This window comes from Hemitrygon akajei, chromosome 3, assembly GCF_048418815.1.
Source record: "Hemitrygon akajei chromosome 3, sHemAka1.3, whole genome shotgun sequence".
NCBI lineage: Eukaryota > Metazoa > Chordata > Chondrichthyes > Myliobatiformes > Dasyatidae > Hemitrygon > Hemitrygon akajei.
In genome coordinates, this window is record NC_133126.1 from 10,920,964 (window position 1) to 10,942,698 (window position 21,735).

The following is a 21,735-nucleotide window of genomic DNA, read 5'->3' on the forward strand; positions in this document are numbered from 1 at the left end:
CAAAGTCAAACAGAAATGCGGAGGCATTTCTTTAGCCAAAGAGTGGCGAATTTGTGGAATTTGTTGCCATAGGCGGCTGTGGAGGCCAAGCTATGGGTATATTTAGAGAAAAGATTAATAGATTTTTGATTAGTCAGGGGATGAAGGAATACAGGGAGAAGGCAGGAGACTGAGACTGTGAGGGAAAATGGATTAGCTAAGATGAAATGGCAAAGCTGATGATGAGCCAAATGGCCTAATTCTGCTCCTATATCTTACGGTCTTATGGTCATCTATGGAGAGGAATAAGCTTTTGACATTTCAGGCAAACCCTTTATCAGGACTCTATGGAGAGGAATATGTCTCTCCAGTATCTGCAGAATTTTTTTTTGTTTATGACATTAAACTTACCCACAGTCTGTGCACTCTTCATATCACTATCTTTCAATCTGCTCGGTTAATGAGATCATGGCTGGTCAGTGAATGTGGATGTCCAGAGACCACCAGCATTTCCCTTATACACAACCGAGACAAAGAGCTTGCATTATCAGCAACTTGCCACATTAAATATCTCAGAAGGTTAAACCGACCAAGGCAAGAGTGCAGAAGTGTAGCAATTACTGATAACCTTGTCACAATGATGACCAATCAGAAAGAAATTTACTAATTGGGATATTGCAGTGACAAAGGTTGGGAATCAAAAGAAGACAAGAAAATAGAAGCAGTAGACCTCTCACCCTCTCAAACCTGCCCCACATTCAGTGTGATCATGGCTGATCTATGCTGGCTCCAACTCCTCTTTTTTAGTAGAGATACTATGTGAAACAAGCTTGTCCAGTCCAACAAGCCTCACTGCCCAGCAACCCACCTATTTAACACTAGCCCAATCACAGCACAATTTACAATGACCAATTCACCTACTAAATGGTAAGCCTTTAGACTGTGGGGGGAGACCGCAGCACCTGGAGGAAACCCATGCGCTCACAAGAAGAACGCATAAACTTTCTTACAGAGGACACCAGAATTGAACTCCGATGTGCCGAGGTGTAAAAGCGTTGCACTAACTACTACGCTACCTTGGCTCTTCCGTGCCAAATCCCCATAACCCTCAATTCCTCAAACTTTCAAATATTTATCGATCTCCACCTCAAATACAATTCTCTTGGAGGCAGAGAATTCCACAAATTTACTAACCTCTGAGAGAAGAAATGTTGACATGCTTCTCAGTTTTAAATGATCACCACTGTAATCTGGAGCTAAATCACAGGAGTCAAACCATCTTTCTTGTCAAAACCTCTCAGGGACTTAAATGTCTGAATAAGGTTACAGCTCAGTCTTCTAAAGTTCATGGAATTCAGATTCAAATTGCCTACTGGTTTTGACAGGACAACCCTCTCATCTGAGCAACTAGCCTGGTGAATCTCCTCCAATCCATCGAGGGAGCCTGGATATGCATCAGATCCCTGGTTTCACAGAGGTCAGAAATCGGTATTCTCAGAGTGATACTTGAATCAGAAGCAGGTTTAATATCATTGGCAATGCACGCACAAAATACCGGAGTAACTCAGCAGGCCAGGCAGCATTGATGAAAAAGAATAAGCAGCCAATGTTTTGGGCCAAGACCCTTCATCAGAACTGGAAAGGAAGAGGAGAAGGCAAAGTAAATAGGTGGGAGGGGGAGAGGTGGAAGAAGTACAAGGAAGCAGGTGATAGGCGAAACTTGGAAAGGGGGAGGGATAAAGTAAAGAGCTGGGAAGTTGATCGGTGAAAGAGATAAAGGACTGGAGAAGGGGGAATCTGATCGGAGAGGACAGAAGAACATGGAAGATAGGGAAGGATTCGAGCACCAGAGGGAGTTAATGAGCAGATAAGGAGATAGATTGAGAGAGGGAAATAGGAATGGAGAATGGTGAAATGGTGAAATTAATGTTCATGCCATCAGGTTGGAAGCTACCCAGATGGAATATAACATGTTGCTCCTCCAACCTGAGTGTGGCCTCCCATGGACTGACATGTCAGAATGTGAGCGGAAAGTGGAATTGAAATGTATGGCCTCTGAGAGATCCCGCTCTGCATGGCATATGGAGCGAATGTTCTCGGCAGAGCAGTTTCCCGACTACATCAGTCTCACCAATATACAGAAGGCCACACCAGGAGCACCAGATACAGCAGATGACCCCAAAGGAATCGCAGACGAATTGTCAACTCAGCTGGTTGGACTGTTTGGGGTCCTGAATGGAAACGAGAGAGGAGGTTAGGAACAGGTGTGGCACTGTTCTGCTTGCAAGGATGGTCACCCATTCTCCAGCCGATTATTACTTTCGCACATAAACTTCCCAGCTCTTTACTTCACCTCCTCCCCCTCTCCGGATTTCACCTATCACCTGCCACCTTGTAATTCTTCCACCCCTTCCCTCACCTTCTTAATCTGACTTCTCCCCTTCTTTTCCAGTCTTGATGGAGGGTTTTGGTCCAAAATGTTGACTGTTTACTCTTTATCATAGATGCTGCCTGACATGTTGAATTCCTCCAGTGTTTCGTGTGTGTTGCTCTGGATTTCCAGCATCTGCAGAATCTATTGTGTTTCCCCCATATTCAGTTCCATTGTCTCACTGCTATCTACTGTTCCTAAAACATTTGCATTTAAACTCTTCTCTTAATCTATAGATTTTGTAATGGATTTGCTCTCCTCTGTTATGTAGCTCACCCTCTCCTAGCTCCTGGCTTCCGCTTCTCTCAGTCTGAGCTCTTAAATAATTATCCACACCTCTACATCTGCCAGCATTTTCTACTGCCCTAAAGGTGACTGAAACATCTCCATATTCCTTTGTGTCACATTTTCCACTTCTGAAATGTTCTCATAAAACTGCCTGTGCATTATCAGCATTGATCAGTTAAATTAATCCTTCTCCCAATCTGAATACCTGAATCCCTTCCCATTTTCCTAATTATTATATTCCACTACTGTATATGACCATAAGACATAGGAGCAGAATTAGGCCATTCAGCCCATCGAGTCTGCTCCACTATTGCATCATGGTTGATTTATTATCCCTCTCAACCCCATTCTCCTGCCTTCTCCCCCCCACCCCCACCAACCTTTGTCGCCTTTTCTAATGAAGAACCTATCAAATTCTGCTTTAAATATACCTAATGACCTGGCCTCCACAGCTATCTGTGGCAATGAATTCCGCAGAATCGCCATCCTCTGTCTAAAGACGTCCCTCTTCATCTTTATTCTAAAGGAATGTCCTTCAATTCTGAGGCTGTGCCCTCTGGACATAGACTCCCCCACCACATGAAACATCCTCTCCATGCCCACTCAATATTTGATAGGTTTCAATGAGATTCCCCTTCATTCTTCTAAACCTCAGTGAGTACAGACCCAGAACAAACAAACGTTCCTCGTATGTTAACTCTTTTGTTCGCTGGATCATTCTCGTGAACCTACACTGCACCCTTTCCAATGCCAGCGTATCTTTGTTTACTCTCCTCTCCTGTTAGATTCCTTCTTCTTCAGCCCTTTACCTTTTCTACCCATCTGGCTTTACCTATCACCTTCTAGCTACCCTCATTCGTCACCCCCTACCTTGTTATTCTGGCATTTTGTCCTTCCTTTCCAGTCCTAAAGAAGGGTCTCAGCCCAAAGCATCGACTGTTTATTCATTTCCATAGGTGCTGCCGACCTGCTGAGTTCCTCCAGCGTTTCGTGTGCATCGCTCTGGATTTTCAGCATCTGCAGAATCTTTTGTGTTTACTGTTATTTATTTATTTATTCCCATTTAGTGATACAGTACAGAACATCCCAATGAGTCGCATTGCCCTAGCCCAATCACAGGACAATTCACAATGACCTACTAACTGTTATATTTTTGGACTGTGGGAGGAAACAAGAGCATGCAGAGGAAACACACAGTTTCATGGGGAGAAGTTACAAACTCCTTAGAGAAGCTGTGGAACTGAACTCTGAACTCTGGAATGCCCCGCGCTTTAGTACCATGCTATCCACTACGTATCTATTTGTTTAAAAAAGTTGCAGGGTTATAGGGAAAGCCCGAGAAAATAAAACTGATTGCATTGCTTCACAAAGACCAACCACAGGCACAAATGGGACAAGTGCAGTGATTATATAATCCTATTTTATTGTTAACATTAGTGACTCAGCATGCAGGATGAAGAGCATGGGAGCCAAGTCATTCAGAGCATAAGCATTGGCATAGATTTGTGAGATGACATAGATAATTATACAATTTTGTTCCATAAATTCATGATAAAGCAAGCAGCAACCATTGGCTTCACTTCTTTACCACTCACAGCTTCTTTTTCAGAAAGTCAATCATACCTCGTTTATCACAGCAAAACAAAGAAATACAATAGAATGGGCAGCACGGTAACGTAGTGGTTAGCACAACGCCTTACAGTACCAGGGACCTAGGTTCAATTCCCAGGCTGGAAGGGCCTACTCCACACTATATGTCAATAAAAAGATTTTAAACATATCCACAAGGATGAGACACAAAAATAATCAGTGATATGAATGCCATCACATTTGGTTTCACATTGTTTCGAGATTTAAACTCAGAGTTCAAACTTTTGCCACTTTGAACTCCTTAGTCAATAAACATTCCTACAATATATGATCTATAACTGCAATATTATTGCTGTTGTTGACTCCATTAACTTACTAGAATGGCAGCTAAGTGAGTCATTCCTTTGTGAGTCAATTTGTTGTTCCAAAGAATAAGTGTTTTCAGCCCTTGCTTCTGTCCTTTAAGACCTTCACAGATGTCCTCCAGTCCTAGAAACAGATTTGACTTATTAACCTTTGTTAACTTTACTCACAACTTTATGTACTTTTCAATCTTGTATGTCATGGTCCGATCCATTACTGACAACGTATGCAATACAGGCAAGGATGTACAAGAGCTTCTAAGTTTTAGGAACAGCTTCTTCCCATCTGGCATCAGATTTCTGAACAGGTCCATGAACACTGTTTCAGTATTTTGCTCTTTTTTTTGCACTGCTTACTTGCATATATAGTCTTTACTGTAACTTATAGCAACACACACAAAATATTGGAGGAACTCAGCAGGTCTGGCATTGTCTATGAAGAGGAATAATGAGCCAACATTTTGGGTGAGACCTTACATCAGGACACTAATGAAGGGTCTTGGCCTGAAACATCCGCTTTTTATTCTTGCTCACAGGTGCTGCTGGAACGGCTGAGTTCGTTTAGCATTTTATGTGTGTTGTTCTGGATTTCCAACGTCTGGAGAATCTCTTGTATTTGAACTTATTGGTAACTTTTTATGTATCGCACTGTATTGTAGATGCAAAATGAAAAAATCACAATATAGAGCATTGTATGTCAGTGACAATAAACCTGATTCTTAGGTAAATGCTGTCACTGGAAATTCAGAAGGATTTATTTGTTATTAACTGGCCTACAGAGTGTTGGACAGCTCTCTCTTCATGGCATAGTTTGCCCCAATGATTTGAAACATTTGCTCATTTACACTTATCCTATATACAGTGGACTCCAGTTGACTGGGCCATCAGTTAATCAGGGCAGCCACTTATTTGCGACAATTCTTAAAGAACAAAAACTAAACAAGAAAATAGCTGGGATTCCCTTTGTTTATTTGGGACATTATGCCATTTTATTGGGACAGCATTCTGTTTCTGAACGGTTTCGAATTTGTGACAATCATGTGCATTTGTGCGGCTGTTGGACACTACACCATGCTTATAGTGAGCAGTTATTAAATAGTGTTGTATGTGCTTCTGTTCTCCATTTGGGCTGATGAACTCTGATTCAAAGAACAGCCATTTTTGATGATTTTATGATTATATTTTGAACTTAAAAAATTTGAAACCCTTGCCAAAATGCCTCAAAAAGATTTGACACTTGCCGAAAGAATTACAATTGGCATCGATGCCGATATTGTTCATTAACAGTTAATCAAAAGAACACAGCAGTGTACACTGGATGAATTCCTCTGTGTTCTAATTTACACTCTATTTCATATAAATACAGAATTTATACCTCAGTTAAACAGTAGTTTGTCTTTTTTAATACTATTTTTAACTGTTTTATAGTTTCTAACTATTTCCATGAAACTTCGACTGATAGGGGAAGCCACTTGATTGGGCCAAAATGTACTTGTCAAAATGGAATCTACTGTTTTAGTGCCACACGTTCAGCTTAATTGATCCAAGTTTCAGTTTAGAGATTAGGAAGACCAGAACTAGGAAGATTATACAATTTAATATGAGGCTAAGGATTTGGTGTAGGAGAGAGGGCATAATATTTTGGATCACTGGGCTCTCTTCCAGGGAAGGTGGGATCTGTACAGAAGTAATGGTTTGCACCTGAACTGGAGGGCTCTAATATCCTAGCAAGAATGTTTGTTAATGCTTCATGGTGGAGCTTAAACTAGAGTTGCAGGAGGATGGGAACCAGAGTGCCAGAACAGTTAGTGGAGAATTTGTGGAGGCAGATGTAGTTAAGACTTCAGACAAAGTTAGGAATCGAAAGGTTGAGCATGGTGTCCTGAGCTTTAAATGCAAGAAGTATCATAGGAAAGGTGGATGATAGTGCTGAAGATGAGGTTTACAAACAGAGGCAATGTGCAGTGAAGAGAGGCTGTTGATAAGGCAAAATTGCAATCAACAAGTTGAGTTGCAATTTAAAAGGCGGACACAATCGTAAAGGGTGAATACATAACTGAAGGTGTTATATTTGAATGAGCACTGTATATGGAATAAGGTAGATGAACTTGCAGCACGGATGCAGATTGGCCAGTATGCTGCTGTAGGCATTGTTGAAAGAAGATTTTTGCTGGGAGCGTAAAGTTCAAGGATACACATTGTGTCAAAACGTCAGGTACGAAGGCAAAGGGGGTGGTTTTGCTCTGTTGGTAAAAAATGAAATCAATTTATTAGAAAGAGGTTACATAGGGTCAGAAGATGTTGAATCTTTGTAGATAGAGTTAAGGAACTGCAGGAGTTAAAAGACCCTGATGGGAGTTGTATACAGACCCCAAACAGTAGTAACAGTTTGGCCTACAAGTTACAATGGGAGATAGAAAATGCATGCCAAATGGGCCATGTTACAAAGTCATGGGAGATTTCAAAATGCAGGTAGATTGGGAAGATCAGGTTGATGCTGGATTCCAGGAGAGGGAGTTTCTAGAGTGTCTATGAGATGGCTTTTTAAAGCAGCTCATGGTTGATCAGCTATTCTGGATAGGGTGTTGTGCAATGAACCAGAATTGATTAGAGACCTCAAGGTAAAAGAACCCTTAGCGGCAAGTGATCATAATATGATCGAATGAACCCTGAAATTTGAGGAGAAGCTAAACTCAGATGTAACAGTATTACAGTGGAGTAAAGGAAATTACAGAGGTATGAGAGAGCAGTTGGCCAGAATTCATTGGAAAAGTACACTGGCAGGAATGACGGTGGAGCTACAAAGGCTGGAATTTCTGGAAGCAATTCGGAAGGCACAGTTTATATGCATCCCAAAGGGGAAGAAGTATTCTAAAGGAAAGATGACACAACCATAGCTAACAAGAGAAATAAAAGCCACCATAAAAGCCAAAGAGGGGGCATATAATAGACCAAAAACTAGTAGAAAGTTAGAGGATTGGGAAGCTTTTAAAAAACAGCATAAGGCAATTAAAGAAGTTATTAAGAAGGTAAAGATGGAATATGAAAGTAAGCTAGCCAATAATATTAAAAGAGGATTCCAGAAGTTTCTTCAGAAACAAAAAGTGTAAATGAGAGGCAAGAGTTGATATTAGACTGCTGGAAGACGATGCTGGAGAGGAAGTAATGGGGGAGAAGGAAATGACTGATGAACAGAATTTTGCATCAGTCTTCACTGTGGAATATACGAGTTGTATTGTGGAAATTCTAGATGTCAGAGGTCATGAAGTGTGTGAAGTTACCATAACTAGAGAGAAGGGTGTTGAGAAAATGAAAGTTCTGAAAGTAGATAAATCACTTGGACCAGATGGTGTACACCTCAGGGTTCTGAAAGATCACTAGATTCCGGAATGGTTCCAAAGGACTGGAAAACTGCAAATGTCTCTTCACTCTTCAGGAAGAGAGAGAGGCAGAAGAAAGGAAACTGTAGGCCAGTTAGTTTGACCTCAGTGGTTGGAAAGATGTTGGATTCGATTGTCAAGGATGAGGTCTCAGGGTACTTGAAGCTGCATGATATAATAGGCCGTAGTCAGCATGGTTTCCTCAAATAAAAATCTTGCCTGACAAATCTGTTGGAATTCTTTGAAGAATAACAAGCAGGATAAACAAAGGAGAATTGGTTGATGTTGTGTACTTGGATTTTCAGAAGACCTTTGACAAGGTGCCACACATGAGGATGCTTAACAAGCTACAACCCCGTGGTATTACAGGAAAGATCCTAGCATGGATAAAGTAGTGGGTGATTGGCAGGATGCAAAGAGTGGGAGAACAGGGAGGCTTTTCTGATTTGCTGCTGTTGACTAGAGGTGTTCCATCAGGGTTTGTGTTGTGACTGATTCTTTTTACGTTATATATCAATTATTTGGATGATGGAATTAATGGCTTTATTGCAAAGTTTGCAGACAATATGAAGACAGCTGAAAGGGCAGGTAGATTTGTCGAAGTAGAAAGGCTACAAAAGGACTTAGACAGATTAGAGAATGGGCAAGGAAATGGCAGATGGAATACAGTGTCAGGAAGTGTATGGTCATGCACTTTGGTAGAAGAACATAGTCTATTTTCTAACTGGAGAGAAAATACAAAAAAATGAACTCAAAAGGGCTTGGGAGTCCTTGTGCAGGATTCCCTAAAGGTTAACTTGCAGGTTGAGTCTGTGGTAAGGAAGGCAAGTACAATGTTAGCATTCATTTCAAGAGGACTAGAGTATAAAAGCAAAGATGTAAAGTTGCGACTTTATAAAGCACCGCTGAAGCCTCACTGGAGTATTGTGAACAGTTTTTGGCCCCTAATCTTGGAACGGATGTGCTGGAACTGAAGAGGGTTCAAAGAAGGTTCATGAAAATGATTACAGGATCGAATGTCTTATCATATGAAGGAATTGTGATTGTTCTGGCACTGTATTCACTGGAACTCAGAAGAATGAGGGGTGACCTCATTGAAGCCTATCAAATGGTGAAAGGTCCTGATAGAGTGGATGTGGATTGGATGTTTCCTGTGGTGGGAGAGTCTAAGACCAGAGGACACAATCTCAAAATAAAGGGGTGTCTTTTTAGAACGGAGATGAGGAGAAATTTCTTTAGCCAGAAAGTGGTGATTCTGTGGAATTCTTTGCCACAGGCAGCTATGGGGGCCAAGGCTTTATGCTTATTTAAGACAGAGGTTGACAGATTCCTGATAGCTCAGGACATGAGGGGATATGGGGAGATGGCAGGCGATTGGGGCCGAGAGGAAAATTGGATCAGCCATGATGAAATGGTGGAGCAGATTCAATAGGCTAATTCCGCTCCTGTATCTTGTGGTCTTATATGTGATCTTCATGCTCATATGTAGAAAACTGCTACAAAGATTCAGCAGAATTTCAAATATAAAGCTCTGTAGGTACATATTGCTCCCTGGAGCTTAACACAAGCTCATTAACTAATGTGCCATAAATAATACCCATCAGAATTGCAACACACTGGAAAACATGGAACCAGACACAGCATTAATGCACTAAGCGATTGAAGGCATCAAGTTTCCCTCTTGACTCAGCAGCAGGATTTTCTTCGCTGACTCAGAGAGTTTAAGAACAACTCTACCAATTTCAAAGTAAACTTATTATCAAAATACATATATGCCATCATATACTATTCTGAGATTTACTTTCTTAAAGGCATACTTAATAAGTCCACAGAATAATAATCACACCAACCTGGGTGTGCAACCAGTGTGCAAAAGACAACAAACAGTATAAATACAAAAATAAATAATAATAATAATAAATAAATAAGCATTAAATATCAAAAACATGAGATGAGAAGTCCTTGAAAGTGAGTCCATAGGTTGGGGAATATTTCAATGATGGTGTAAGTGAAGTTGAGTGATGTCATCTCCTTTGGTTCAAGTGACTGATGGCTGAGGGGTAATAACTGTTTCTGAACCTGGTGGTGTGAGTCCTGGGGCTCCTCTATCTCTTTCCTGATGGCAGCAACAACAAATGAGCATGTCCTGGGTGGTGGGGGTCCTCGCTGATGCGTGCTGTTTTCCTGTAGATGTGCCCAATGGTGGGGAAGGCTTTACCCGTGATGGACTGTGCTGTATCCATTACTTTTGGTTGGATTTTCAAACGTTTGTACATTGGTGTTACCATTTGAGCAGGTAATGTAGGTTGGCACTTAAATGCATCACTGAGGGAGATGCACAGGGTGTGCATCTTGATGAGTCAGTGTAATATTTGTAATCAGCCTATGATCTGCAGTTGTGCTGTCACTGTCACAACACTGAATTGGACAAAGATAAGTACAACAGATAGCAGTCACATGATGGCCCAAGAGCCTGTTTCTGTGCTACAAGTCTCTATGAATTGTTTTGGCTTATCTGAAAAAGCATGACAGGTATTTACCTGTGTTGAAGATACAGTTGTTTTTAAGGTCTAATAATTGTATGGTACAATTCACCTGCAACAGATCTCGCAGGTGCATTGAGTCTTGATCACTGTTCAGGTTGTTGTCTGCCAAGTAAAGTTCCCGAAGCACTTGGTTCATCTTCAGGGCACACACTGAGGGAAGTCACATGGAAAACAACAGATTCAGTTGCACAAAGTGCAAACGCGATCCCAATAAGACTATCACACACAAAGCGCCGGAGGAATTCAGTGGGTCAGGCAGCATCTACGGAAGTGAATAAACAGTTGACGTTTTGGGCCACGACCCAACTCTCCTGACAAAGGGTCTCAGCCCAAAATGTTGACAAGTCCTGATGAAGGGTCTTGGCCCTAAAGATTGACTGTTTATTCATTTCCATAGATGCTGCCTGACTTGCTGAGTTCCTCCAGCATCTTGTGTGTGTTGCTCTGGATTTCCAGCATCTACAAAATCTCCTGTGTTTATCAAAAAGACTATAGTCATTCTTGGAATCCAAGTAATGCAGCAACAAATTTGCAAACATCAAGCTCCAGGAAATGACAGTGTAATGCTAGTGAAGCACAGAGCAAGTTCAAGCATGGATCAACCAGTACCCATGTATGCTCTGTAGCTATACTCATTTTTTATAGTTAATCTGCTCCCTATGACCTCAAAGCTTGGGTTTTATAATTTTCCTGCAGGTGAAGTTGGGTATGAATGACATCCAGTCTTCCAGAAAATGGAGCCCAAGGCCCTGTTCCCAGCAACACCCTGATGGCCTTGAAGAGCAGAGAATTTTAAACATGGTCAATAATGATTTAAATTATGAAATGTTTAAATTATTTTAAAACAGTAAACACACTATGAATTTAAACTAAATACTTACATGGAGTTATCTTTGAAATCAAGTTCAAGTTTATTGTCATTCAGCCACATACATGTAAACCAATAAAGGAAACAGATGTTCCTCTAGACCAAGGTGCATAACACAGTACATAGAACTCAAACACAACACGTAAAGTAATATTACCACAAATAATAAGATGTATTAACATCACAAGTTAAAAAATAAATGCTATAATGCTACTGGTGTTTCATATGTGGTGAGAACTGGGTTCTGGCAGAGAATTTAGTTGTCTTATTGCTGGGGGGAAGAAGCTGTTTCCAGTCATAAAAGACCTTGGCTTAACGCTATGGTAACTCCAGCCTGATGGTAGAGGGTCAAACAGGTTGTTGAACAGATGAGAGGGATCAATGCTCAGGACACTGTGTACGCAGTTAAGTATCTCAGATGCGTGGAAGAGAGACCCCGATGAAGATGAGGGAGCCCGATCAAATAAATGGAGCTGTTTAGTGCACCAGCACTGGCTGACGTACAGAATTGGGGCCAGGTGGAAAGTGCATTTAGACTCTTTGCTCAGGGAGTTACAGAACACCACTTTATCCAACACATCCCCAGCCTTCTGACCTGGACTGCAGTGTGCTAGCGCTGAAGCCTATAAGGCACTGCAGCAGGTTGGTAATCTATTTGCATGGTTCAGTCCTGTCCACTCTTGTGATGTTAGCTGAGAGATCAAAATTGGTTAAGACACCCAGGATATCTCCCTCGAACTTCCTTGACATATGACAGTGGTATTGTTGATGGCCAGCTGGGAAGTCAAACAGTGATTTGATTCAGATACCTCGTCTGAAAGATGTCACCTCTGACAACGTAACCTACCCTCTTGCTGTCCCAAAGGATCAGCTGTGCCCTTGGACAGACAAACCTTGCAAGTGAGGAGGGAAAGTGACAAACTGACCCTTGGCTGGCAATGAATTTTAGTTCATTGCGTAATATAGTCACATACTACTTCTTTGTGCATAATTTGAATGAAGTTATTAACCAAAAGGATAACAATTGCAGTAAAATACCACAATAATTTTTACATGCCCGCACTAAATAGTGCAGTGCTGACGTTAATTATATTCCTTAATGTTCTACTTACTCCTTACATCTTACAAAGCCATTTGTTTTTATGATTTGATTTGGAATTCAAAGAGATTGATTTTTTATGATAAAAATGCAAGAAGATAATCTTAACCATGCAGCTTTGATTTATATCCCTATATCTATGATGTATCGTCCCATCTCAGCATCCTACCCTGAGTCAGTCAATTTGGATTGGTTAGCTCAGAATTGATATCAGGAACTGGTACATCAAAGGTCTGTCTTGAGCATAATCTTCTATCTGACCAGAATCTCAAACCCATCCTGATGTGAACACATTTTTTTTTAGAGTCAGAGAGGACTACAGCACAAACCAGGCCCTCAGCCCACCTTGTCTATGCTGAACTGCTGTTCTGCTGAGTCCCATCAACCTGCATCCGGACCGTAGCCCTCCATAGCCATCCCATCCACGTACCTGTCCAAATTTCTCTTAAATTTTGGCAGAACAAAGGCATAGTGGTTAGCACAATGCTTTACAGTACCGGTGACCGGGGTTCAATTCTCCCCCACTGCTGGTAGGGAGTTTGTATGTTCTGTCGTGACCGCATGAGTTTCCTCCAGGTGCTCTGGTTTCCTCCCACAGTCCACAGACTGTGTTAGGCTGATTTGCTCATTGTAAAATTGTCCTATGATTAGGCTAGCATTAAATTAGGGAATTGCTGGGGCAGTATGACTCAAAGAGCTACTCAGCACTGTATCGCAATAAATAAATAAACAAATAATGAAATTGAAGCCACATCAACCACTTCTTCTGGCAGCTCATTCCACCCTCAAAATGAATAAGTTCCCTCTCAGGTTCCCTTTAAATATTTCACCTTTCTCCTTTAACCTATGGCTTCTAGTTCTAGTTGCAACCAATCACAGCAGAAAAAGTCAACAGATCAAAATTTCCTTGATCTGATTGCAGTCTGATTACCCTGAAAGACACTCAGATTAAATGAAAATCTTACCTAACAGCATCAGTGAGCGGCCACTCAACCTGGCATTATCCAGTCGTAAGACCCTCAGATGATGGTTAGCTCTCAGTCCTCGTGCCAAACAGGAGGCTGTGTTGTCCATCAAAGGGATTCCAGATGCCTCAAACTCCTGCAAGCTGTTACTCTGAGGAAGTTAAAATAGTCATTTTGTTCCAGTTATCAAAATGGACTCAAAGTAGACTAAAATAAAGAGTAAACACAAGATACTCCGCAGATGCAGGAAATCCAGAGCAACGCACACGAAATGCTAGAGGAACTCAGCAGGTCAGGCAGCATCTATGGAAATGAATAAACAGTCGACCTTTCAGGCTGAGACTGTTTTAGGCCCAAAACATTGACTGTTTATTCACTTCCATAGATGTTACTGACTCCTTAAGTTCCTCCAGCACTTTGTGTAAAATAAAGAGTGTATAAGATGTTAATGCCAGCAGATGGTTCTATCGAACTGGCATTATCAAGGAAATTATTTTATCTGTTTTCAGAATGCTGGTATAATTGTAAGTATCTGCATTTATTGCAACAAATGATCTGGAGGAATCAGGGTTTTGACCTAAAATGTCAACAATTCCTTTATTTGGACAGAAGCTGCTTGACCTGCTGGGTTCTTCCAGCAGATTGTTAGCTGCTCTAGATTCCAGCATCTGCCATCTCTAGTGCCAGCATTTATTACCTGTCCCTAATTATTCTTGAACTGAATGATTTGCTATGTCGCTCCACTGGACAGGTAGAGTAGGCCACGATGAAGTTGGTCTCAATTAGGGCTGAAAAATGGCAGACGAGTGTGAGGTTTTGCACTTTGGTAGAACTGAGCAGGTTAGGTCGTGCACTGTGAACGGCAGGGCACTGAGGAGTGTAGTAGAACAAAGGGATCGGGGGATACAGATCTGCGGATACAATGTCCGTATTTCATTGAAAGCGGCAATGGGAATACCCAGTTTAAATGGCTCGGCATGGACTAGATGTGTCGAAAGGCCCGTTTCTGTGCAGCACTTTTCTATGACTCCATTAGGTAAAATGACAGAGAAACACACACAAATTGCTGGAAGAACTCAGAGGGTCAGGCAGCATCTATGGAGAGCAGCAAACGATTAATGCTTTAGGCCAAGACCCTTCATTGGTATGTCAGAACTAAAGATGACAGAACGCTTCTCGCTAAAGATATTAATGAACCTGCTGAAGTTTGATAGTATGCTGGTGGTTTCAGATCCATCAATTGTAGTAAGAATTTTATTTCAGGTTTGTTTTAATTAGCTATATTTTAATGAACATCACTGTGGAATTCAGCCTTACGTCTCCAGATCATCAGTCTTGGCCTCCGGAGTGCAAGGCTAACAGCACTTTTTTATATCTGCCTCCTCAGCTAATGTACAAGTGGTTTCCCTGGGAACAATGACCTTCATTAAAAAGGTTAGTTTGAGTTAAGTTTTTACTTACTTTTCTGTACTTCATGTTATATTTATGTTTTTAATTAATATGCAGTAGTTTAATGCATTTCTTAACTAAATGTATTATTTATGTTTTACAATTATCTTTTAAACAATTAACACCTTTTAATTATTTAAATCCATGGAGACTATTTTTAAATGGTTCCAAATATCAGACGCAACACACACAAAATTCTGGAGGAACTCAACAGATCAGGCAGCATCTATGGAAATGAATAACCAGTTGACGTTTCAGGCTGAGACCCTTCATCAGGACTGCCTGTTGCATAGATGCTGCCCAGCCAGCAGATTTCCTCCAGCATTTTGTTTGCTTGGCTCTAGATTTGCAGCATCTACAGAATTTCTCAAGCACTGCATATCAGATCATGTCTTTGAGCGTAGTAAACTTTCAAACGCCATCAGTGATGTTGGTGGTGGGCAAAGATGGAGAGGGTCCAGAGGAGGTTCACAGGGATGATTCCAGGAATGTAAGGGTTATCATATGAGAAACATTTGATGGCTCTGGGTCTGTACTCTCTGCAATTCAGAAGGATGAGGGGGGATCTCATTGAAACCTTTTGAATGTTGAAAGGCCTAAACAGAGTAGATGTGGTAAGGATGTTTCCCATGGTGGGAGAGTCTAGGACAAGAGGACACAGCCTCAGGATAGAGGGGTGCCCTTTCAAAACAGAGATGTGGAAAAATTTCTTTAGCCAAAGGGTGGTGAATTTGTGGAATTTGTTGCCACTTGCAGCTGCGGAGGTCAGGTCTTTGGGCGTATTTAAGGCGGAGATTGATAGGTTCTTGATTGGACATGGAATCAAAGGTTACGGGGAGAAGGCCGGGGAGTGAGGCTGAGGAGGAGATAGAAAAAAAGGATCAGCTATGATCGAATGGCGGAGCAAATTCGATGGCCAGATGGCCTAATTCTGCTCCTATGTCTTATGGTCTTATAGTACTGCCTCACAGTCTGATACCTGAAGCCTAGTCACCAGTTGAAGCCTGCTCCATGTACAATGCAGCAGTGAGGGCAGCAGCGGGAAACAGCATGGTTGTTGAGTGTAGGTGGTGGTGTTGTATTAGATTGTACTTATAATTGTTATTTTCTTTGCAATTTAACTTTCTCATAATAGCTTGTACTTTTAATAATTAAAGTTCAAAGAAAATATATGTCACCATATACAACCCTGAGATTCATTCTCTTGTGCAGATTTTCAATAAATCCATAATAAAATGATAACCTTAATAGTGTAGGGTAATGTAAGGGATGGAAACATAAACATACTTCACAACCACCGACATTGAGCTTCAACCACCGACATTTTAAGGTGACGTTATGACATGAAGTTTTTTACCATGCTCAATGTTCTGTGTTTGGTTGATAATAAAGCAATTGTTACAGTTTCCCTTAAACTTTAAACACCTCTGCCATTTTATTTACAAAAACTACAACAGAATCACTGAAAGACCACACCAACTTGATTAACTGTTATCTCCAAATATGAGTGGAATGTCTTATTTATGGTATAAAAAGAGCTGAGCACATTGGCCTGCCATCTTTATCTCTTCTTTGTTCTTAGCTACTAGAATTTTCCTACTTTGCATTTCCTATTCCTTTGTCCCCTCAGTGCTTAACATAACGATAATGAAACAATAAGTTTTATGCCTTTTTTCTTTACTTTTGAAAGGACTTCAAATCAGTAACATCAGAATCCAACGGTGGGATGGATCAGCTAATATCCTGCCCCATATTGGAGGTGACATCTTACAGGACAAAAGAAATAGTCACATAGGTATCTTCAAAGAGCTTAATCAGGACAAAATTGATGATTAGTAATGGACCCCAAATTAACACAAGAGACTACAGATACTGGAATTCAGAAAAAAAAATTGCTAGAGGAATCCAGTGACTTCAGCAGCATCTGTTGAAGGGGTGGATGTTATCTTTGAAGAAAACACTTCAACAATAACATCAAAATGAGCCAGAGAAATGTAACATTACATCTAAAAACTGGGAAGACATTCCAATCAATAGAAACAGCTGGAGGAAATTTGTTAAAGGGAAAGCTCCAGTGTGCCAGAGAACAATCAGCAGCTGTTAAAGGAGATTCTGAACCACTAGCCTCAGCCCCCACTGACTCTTGCCCACACTGCAGCAGAATATATGGATCCTGCATCGGTCTCTACAGGCACCTGAGGACCCACCAATAGACAACCCCTTAGGACAACATCATACTCAACTCGAGTGATCACAAACTGTTGATATTTTGGATCAGATCGTGCTGGTAATAAAGAGGATGGGGTGGTGGGTGGTAGGTGATAGGTAGACCAAGGAAGGGTAAAAGATGATTGGCAAAAAGAGCTGGGGGTGGGGTGTGGGATGTTAAGGGATTGAATTCAGAGAAGAGGAAGGTGAGCAACAGGTGAAAGCAGACACTTGAGCAGGAATTGGTGAAAGAAATGAGATTGCAGTTGAGTGACACAGTTACCTTTTAAACTTAAATGAACAACAAAACAATTGTTATGTGGTTGTTGGAAGCAAAAATGTCTTCAAAACAGTTCTTGAAATTCAACTTCTTCACAAGTTAGAAGGAACTACAACTGTAGGGCTTGGGTTAAGGAAGAAAGGTGAGAAGTTTTAGGGGAGGGGAGACTGCTTCACTCAGAGGCTGGTGAGAGTGTGGAACGAGCTACCAGTGCACATGGTGGATGAGAGCTTGACTTCAATGCTTAAGAGAAACTTGGAAGGGTACATTGATGGTAGGGTATAGAGGGCTAGTCCTAGTGCATGTCGATGAGATTAGGCAGTTTAAATGGTCTGGCATGGACTAGATGGGCCAGAGGACCTTTTCTGTGCTGTCCCTTTCTATGACTCTGTGACTCCTAATATACGCTGTAGTGCTGCTACCTTCTGAATCAGCTGAGCTGCTGCCATCCAGCCTCTTCTTCCAATGTTCCTGCTGAAGGAAATTCTGAGGCAGAGTGTTGAGTCGTAATATTCCATCATATCAAAGAGTGCAGATGCCCCCTGAAATCACAAGAGTCACAGTAATCAGAGACTTAAACTACTAAATGTCTTTCATCTGCTAAACCACACTTTTCTTTGGGAGAACGGAAATTTGAATGTTATATTTCACTGTGGTAAGGGGCGTAGGGGCATGACCCAATAGCACTGCCCTCTTTTGACCTGTTCCGAGTTAGCATATTTCGATCAATGCAAATGGAAAGCTGGAGGTTTAAATATGGGACAAACTGATCTCGACTGGCCAGAAGAAACTGGAGTAACACACACAAAATGCTGGAGGATCTCAGCAAGTCAGGCAGCATCCACAGAAGTGAACGAACAGTTGAAATTTCAGACCGAGATTCTTCTTTAGGACCAGAAAGGAAGGGGGATAACTAGGAGATGGGTGAAGCCAGGTGGGTGGGAAAGGTAAAGGACTAGGGGGGAAGGAAACAGATAGAAGAGGAGAGTGAATCATAGGTGAAAGAGGAGGAGGAGAGGACTCAGGGGTGGTGATAGGCTAGTGTGAAGATATAAGAGGCCAGAGTGAGGAATAGTTAAGAGTCCCTAGGTTATTTACTTTTTCTCAGAACGCATGCTTAGAATAGACAACTAAACAATCTGCTCCTTTGAAAATGTCATCCAAGGTCCTCAGCCTCAACAATTAACATAGAACACAGCCCCTTCTTTTATCCTACTCCAAGATCAATCTAACACTTCTCTCCTTCATGGCCTATCATCTTTCAACCATCTATGTGCTTATCTACAAGTCTCTTCAATGTCCCTGCTATATCTGCCTCTGTGACCATCCTTGGCAGTGTGTTCCATGCACATACCACAATTTGTGTAAAAACCCCTCCCTCTGACATCTCCCCTACAATTTCCTCCAATCACCTCTCCTATTTGCTATTGCCACCCTGGGACAAAAGGCTCAGGCTGTTCACTGTATCTATGCCTCTTATCATCTTATACTTCTCTATCATATCACATCTCAGCCTCCTTCACTCTAAAGAGAAAAGCACCAGTTTGTTTAGCCTTTTGGCATAAAACATATTCACTAATCTAGGCAGAATATACTAGACCTCCTCTGCATCCTCTTTAAAGACTTAACATCCTTCCGATAATGAGGTGACCAATACTGAACACAATACTTCAAGTGTGGTGTAACCGGAGTTTTATAGAGCTTCAACATTATCTCATGGCTCTTGAACACAATCTCCCAACTAATGAAGGCCAACACACAATACACATTCATAAGCACCCTATCAAATTGTGTTGCAACTTTGAGGGCTCTATCAATCACATCTATGGATGTGAACCCCAAGATCTCTGTTCCTCCACAATGAAGAACCCTGCTATTAACTGTGAGTTCAGCCTTTAAGTTCAACCTTCCAAAGTGAATCGTTTCATATTTTTCTGGATTGAACTCCATCAGCCACTTTTCAGCCCAGCTATGTATCTCATCCACATCCTGCCATATCCTGTTGTAACACTTGTGGTAGCCAAGTCTCTGTAATGGTCTCAATGTCATCGTTCCGTATACTGATCCATGCTCTAAATTTATCATCCTTGTTCCTGATATTTCTTGCATTAAACATATTTCAACCATGTAACTGACTGCATTTGTGCCCTTTCCACAGCCAATCCTCCTGCACAGTTTACACATTGCATCTACCATTACACCAACTGTTCCATCCTCTGTCCTAACACTCTGGGTCCCATCCCTCTGCCAACTTGGGTTAATCCCTCCCCAACAGCTCCAGCAAGCCTACCTTCAAGGTTATTGTTCCTGAGACTAGGTATAACCCATCCCTACTGTACAGGTTATACCTTACCCAGAAGAGATCCCAATGATCCAGAAAGCTGAAACCCTGCTCCCTGAACCAGTTCTTCAGCCACACATTCAATCTGTCAAATCATCCTATTCTTACCCTCACTAATGAGTGGCACAGGCTGCAATCCGGAGATTACTACCCTGGAGATGCTTATTTTCAGCTTCCTTCCTAGCTCCCTATATTTGCTCTTCAGAACTTCATCCCTCTTGTTGTTGTTACCAATATGTATCATGACTTCTGGCTGCTCTCCCTCCCCTTTAAGAATACTGTGAACCCAGTCTGAGACATCCTGATCCTGGCACCAGAGGGCTAACATAGCATCCAGGAGTCTCTTTCACATCCGCAGATTCTCCTGTCTGTTCCCTTAACCATTGCATCCCCTATTACATCTGCTCTCCTGTTCACCTCAATTCCCTTCTGAGCCATGGAACCATACTCAGTGCCAGAGACCCGGTTGCTGCAGCTTTCCCTGACAGGTCATTTCCCCCCTGCCCCCAACGGTATCCAAAAACAGTAAATTTATTATTGAGGGGATGTTTGTTCCCTTCCCCTCTCCTGTTGCTCACCCAGATACCTGCCTCCTGCAATTTAGGTGTTATTGTCTCCCATTAGCTCCTAACAATTTCTCATTGTCTTGAATTATCTGTAGGTCATTCAGTTCTAGTTCCCCTGCACAAGATTCAAGATTCAAAATTGTTTTATGTAATTCCAGTACACAAGTGTAAAGGAGAATTGTTACTCTGTCTCTGATGCAGCACAATAAATCACAATAAATAAATGATATGATAATAATAAAAACACAATAAATACATAAGATAGCTTATATACATACATAGATTGATTAAATGTGCATTAAGTGACTCGAGGCACTGTACAGAATGTGACTCTGACAGGAAATGATAAAATAGTGATGGTGGGTTAGTGAGTGGAGTTGTTGATCAGCCTTACTGCTTGAGGAAGGTAACTGTTTTTGAGTCTGGTGGTGCTGGCTTGGACACTGTATAGCCTTCTCTCTGATGGGGGTCCATGAGCAGAGTGGATGGGATCATTCATGATGTCACTAGCCCTTTTCTGTATATATGCCCTTGATGGCGGGTAGGCTGATGTTGGTAATGGACTGTCCGTTGCAATAGTTTCCATACCATGCGGTGATGCACCTTGTTAGGATGCTCTCTACTGTGAAGCTGTAGAATGAGATGAGTATAGGTGTACAGAGTCCAGCTCTCTTCTCCTTCCTCAGAAAGTAGAGGCTTTAATGAGCTTCCCTGAGTGTGTAGGATGTGTTCTGGGACCATGAGAGGTTGTGCAAGATGTACCCTCCCAGGAGTTTGAAACTGCTCGCAGATTTCACTGCTGTGCAGCCAACCTGACAAAGGGTGTGAGCATGTGAGTTCTCCTGAAGTCAATAACCTTCTGCTTTGTCTTGTTGACATTAAGGAAGAGGATATTAAGAGGAACCTAGTCTGTAATGAGCTGCAGCCAGATGCATTTCTACAGGCGTAGTCAGCAGGGACACTGGAGGTCTCCCTGACTTCCTATTTTGTACAAGAGGATCACACCACTGCCCAGGGATCCATTCCTACTGCTCTACCATACAATAATAAAGAAAAGAAAATGACATAAACCTTGACCTAGTCTCTGCCTTTTCTCGCCAAAACCTCTTGAGACAAAGCCTCAGTTCCTCACTCTAACCTTTCCACTCACACTCTTTCTGCTCCCTCCTTTGCAATGAGTTGGCAAGTCGCCATGAATAATCCTCTAGGCAAAGGTCAGTTAGGACCTACCTGGTTCTGACAAGATAAATCTTTATTCTTCTTTGCAAAAGAGCAATAGTGGTTTCATGAGTCCCACAAGAAATATTTTGGTACTTTTATCCAATCCAGACTCTCTGACATTCCCTTCTGCATGCCAATATCAGTGATGGCAGTGAAATCCAA

At 41.6% G+C, this 21,735-nt stretch overlaps 1 protein-coding gene across 1 annotated transcript in view; it reads right to left on the reverse strand.

The window, feature by feature from the left end:
* Positions 1–21,735, reverse strand: part of LOC140722948 (protein phosphatase 1 regulatory subunit 37) — a 296,211-nt gene that overhangs the window by 182,845 nt on the left and 91,631 nt on the right. The window contains exons 6-9 of the mRNA XM_073037577.1: positions 17,868–17,987; positions 13,509–13,659; positions 10,571–10,726; positions 4,665–4,777 (exon numbers count right to left, since the gene is read on the reverse strand). Coding sequence (XP_072893678.1) covers positions 4,665–4,777; positions 10,571–10,726; positions 13,509–13,659; positions 17,868–17,987 — 540 coding nt within the window. The remainder of the gene's footprint in view (positions 1–4,664; positions 4,778–10,570; positions 10,727–13,508; positions 13,660–17,867; positions 17,988–21,735) is intronic.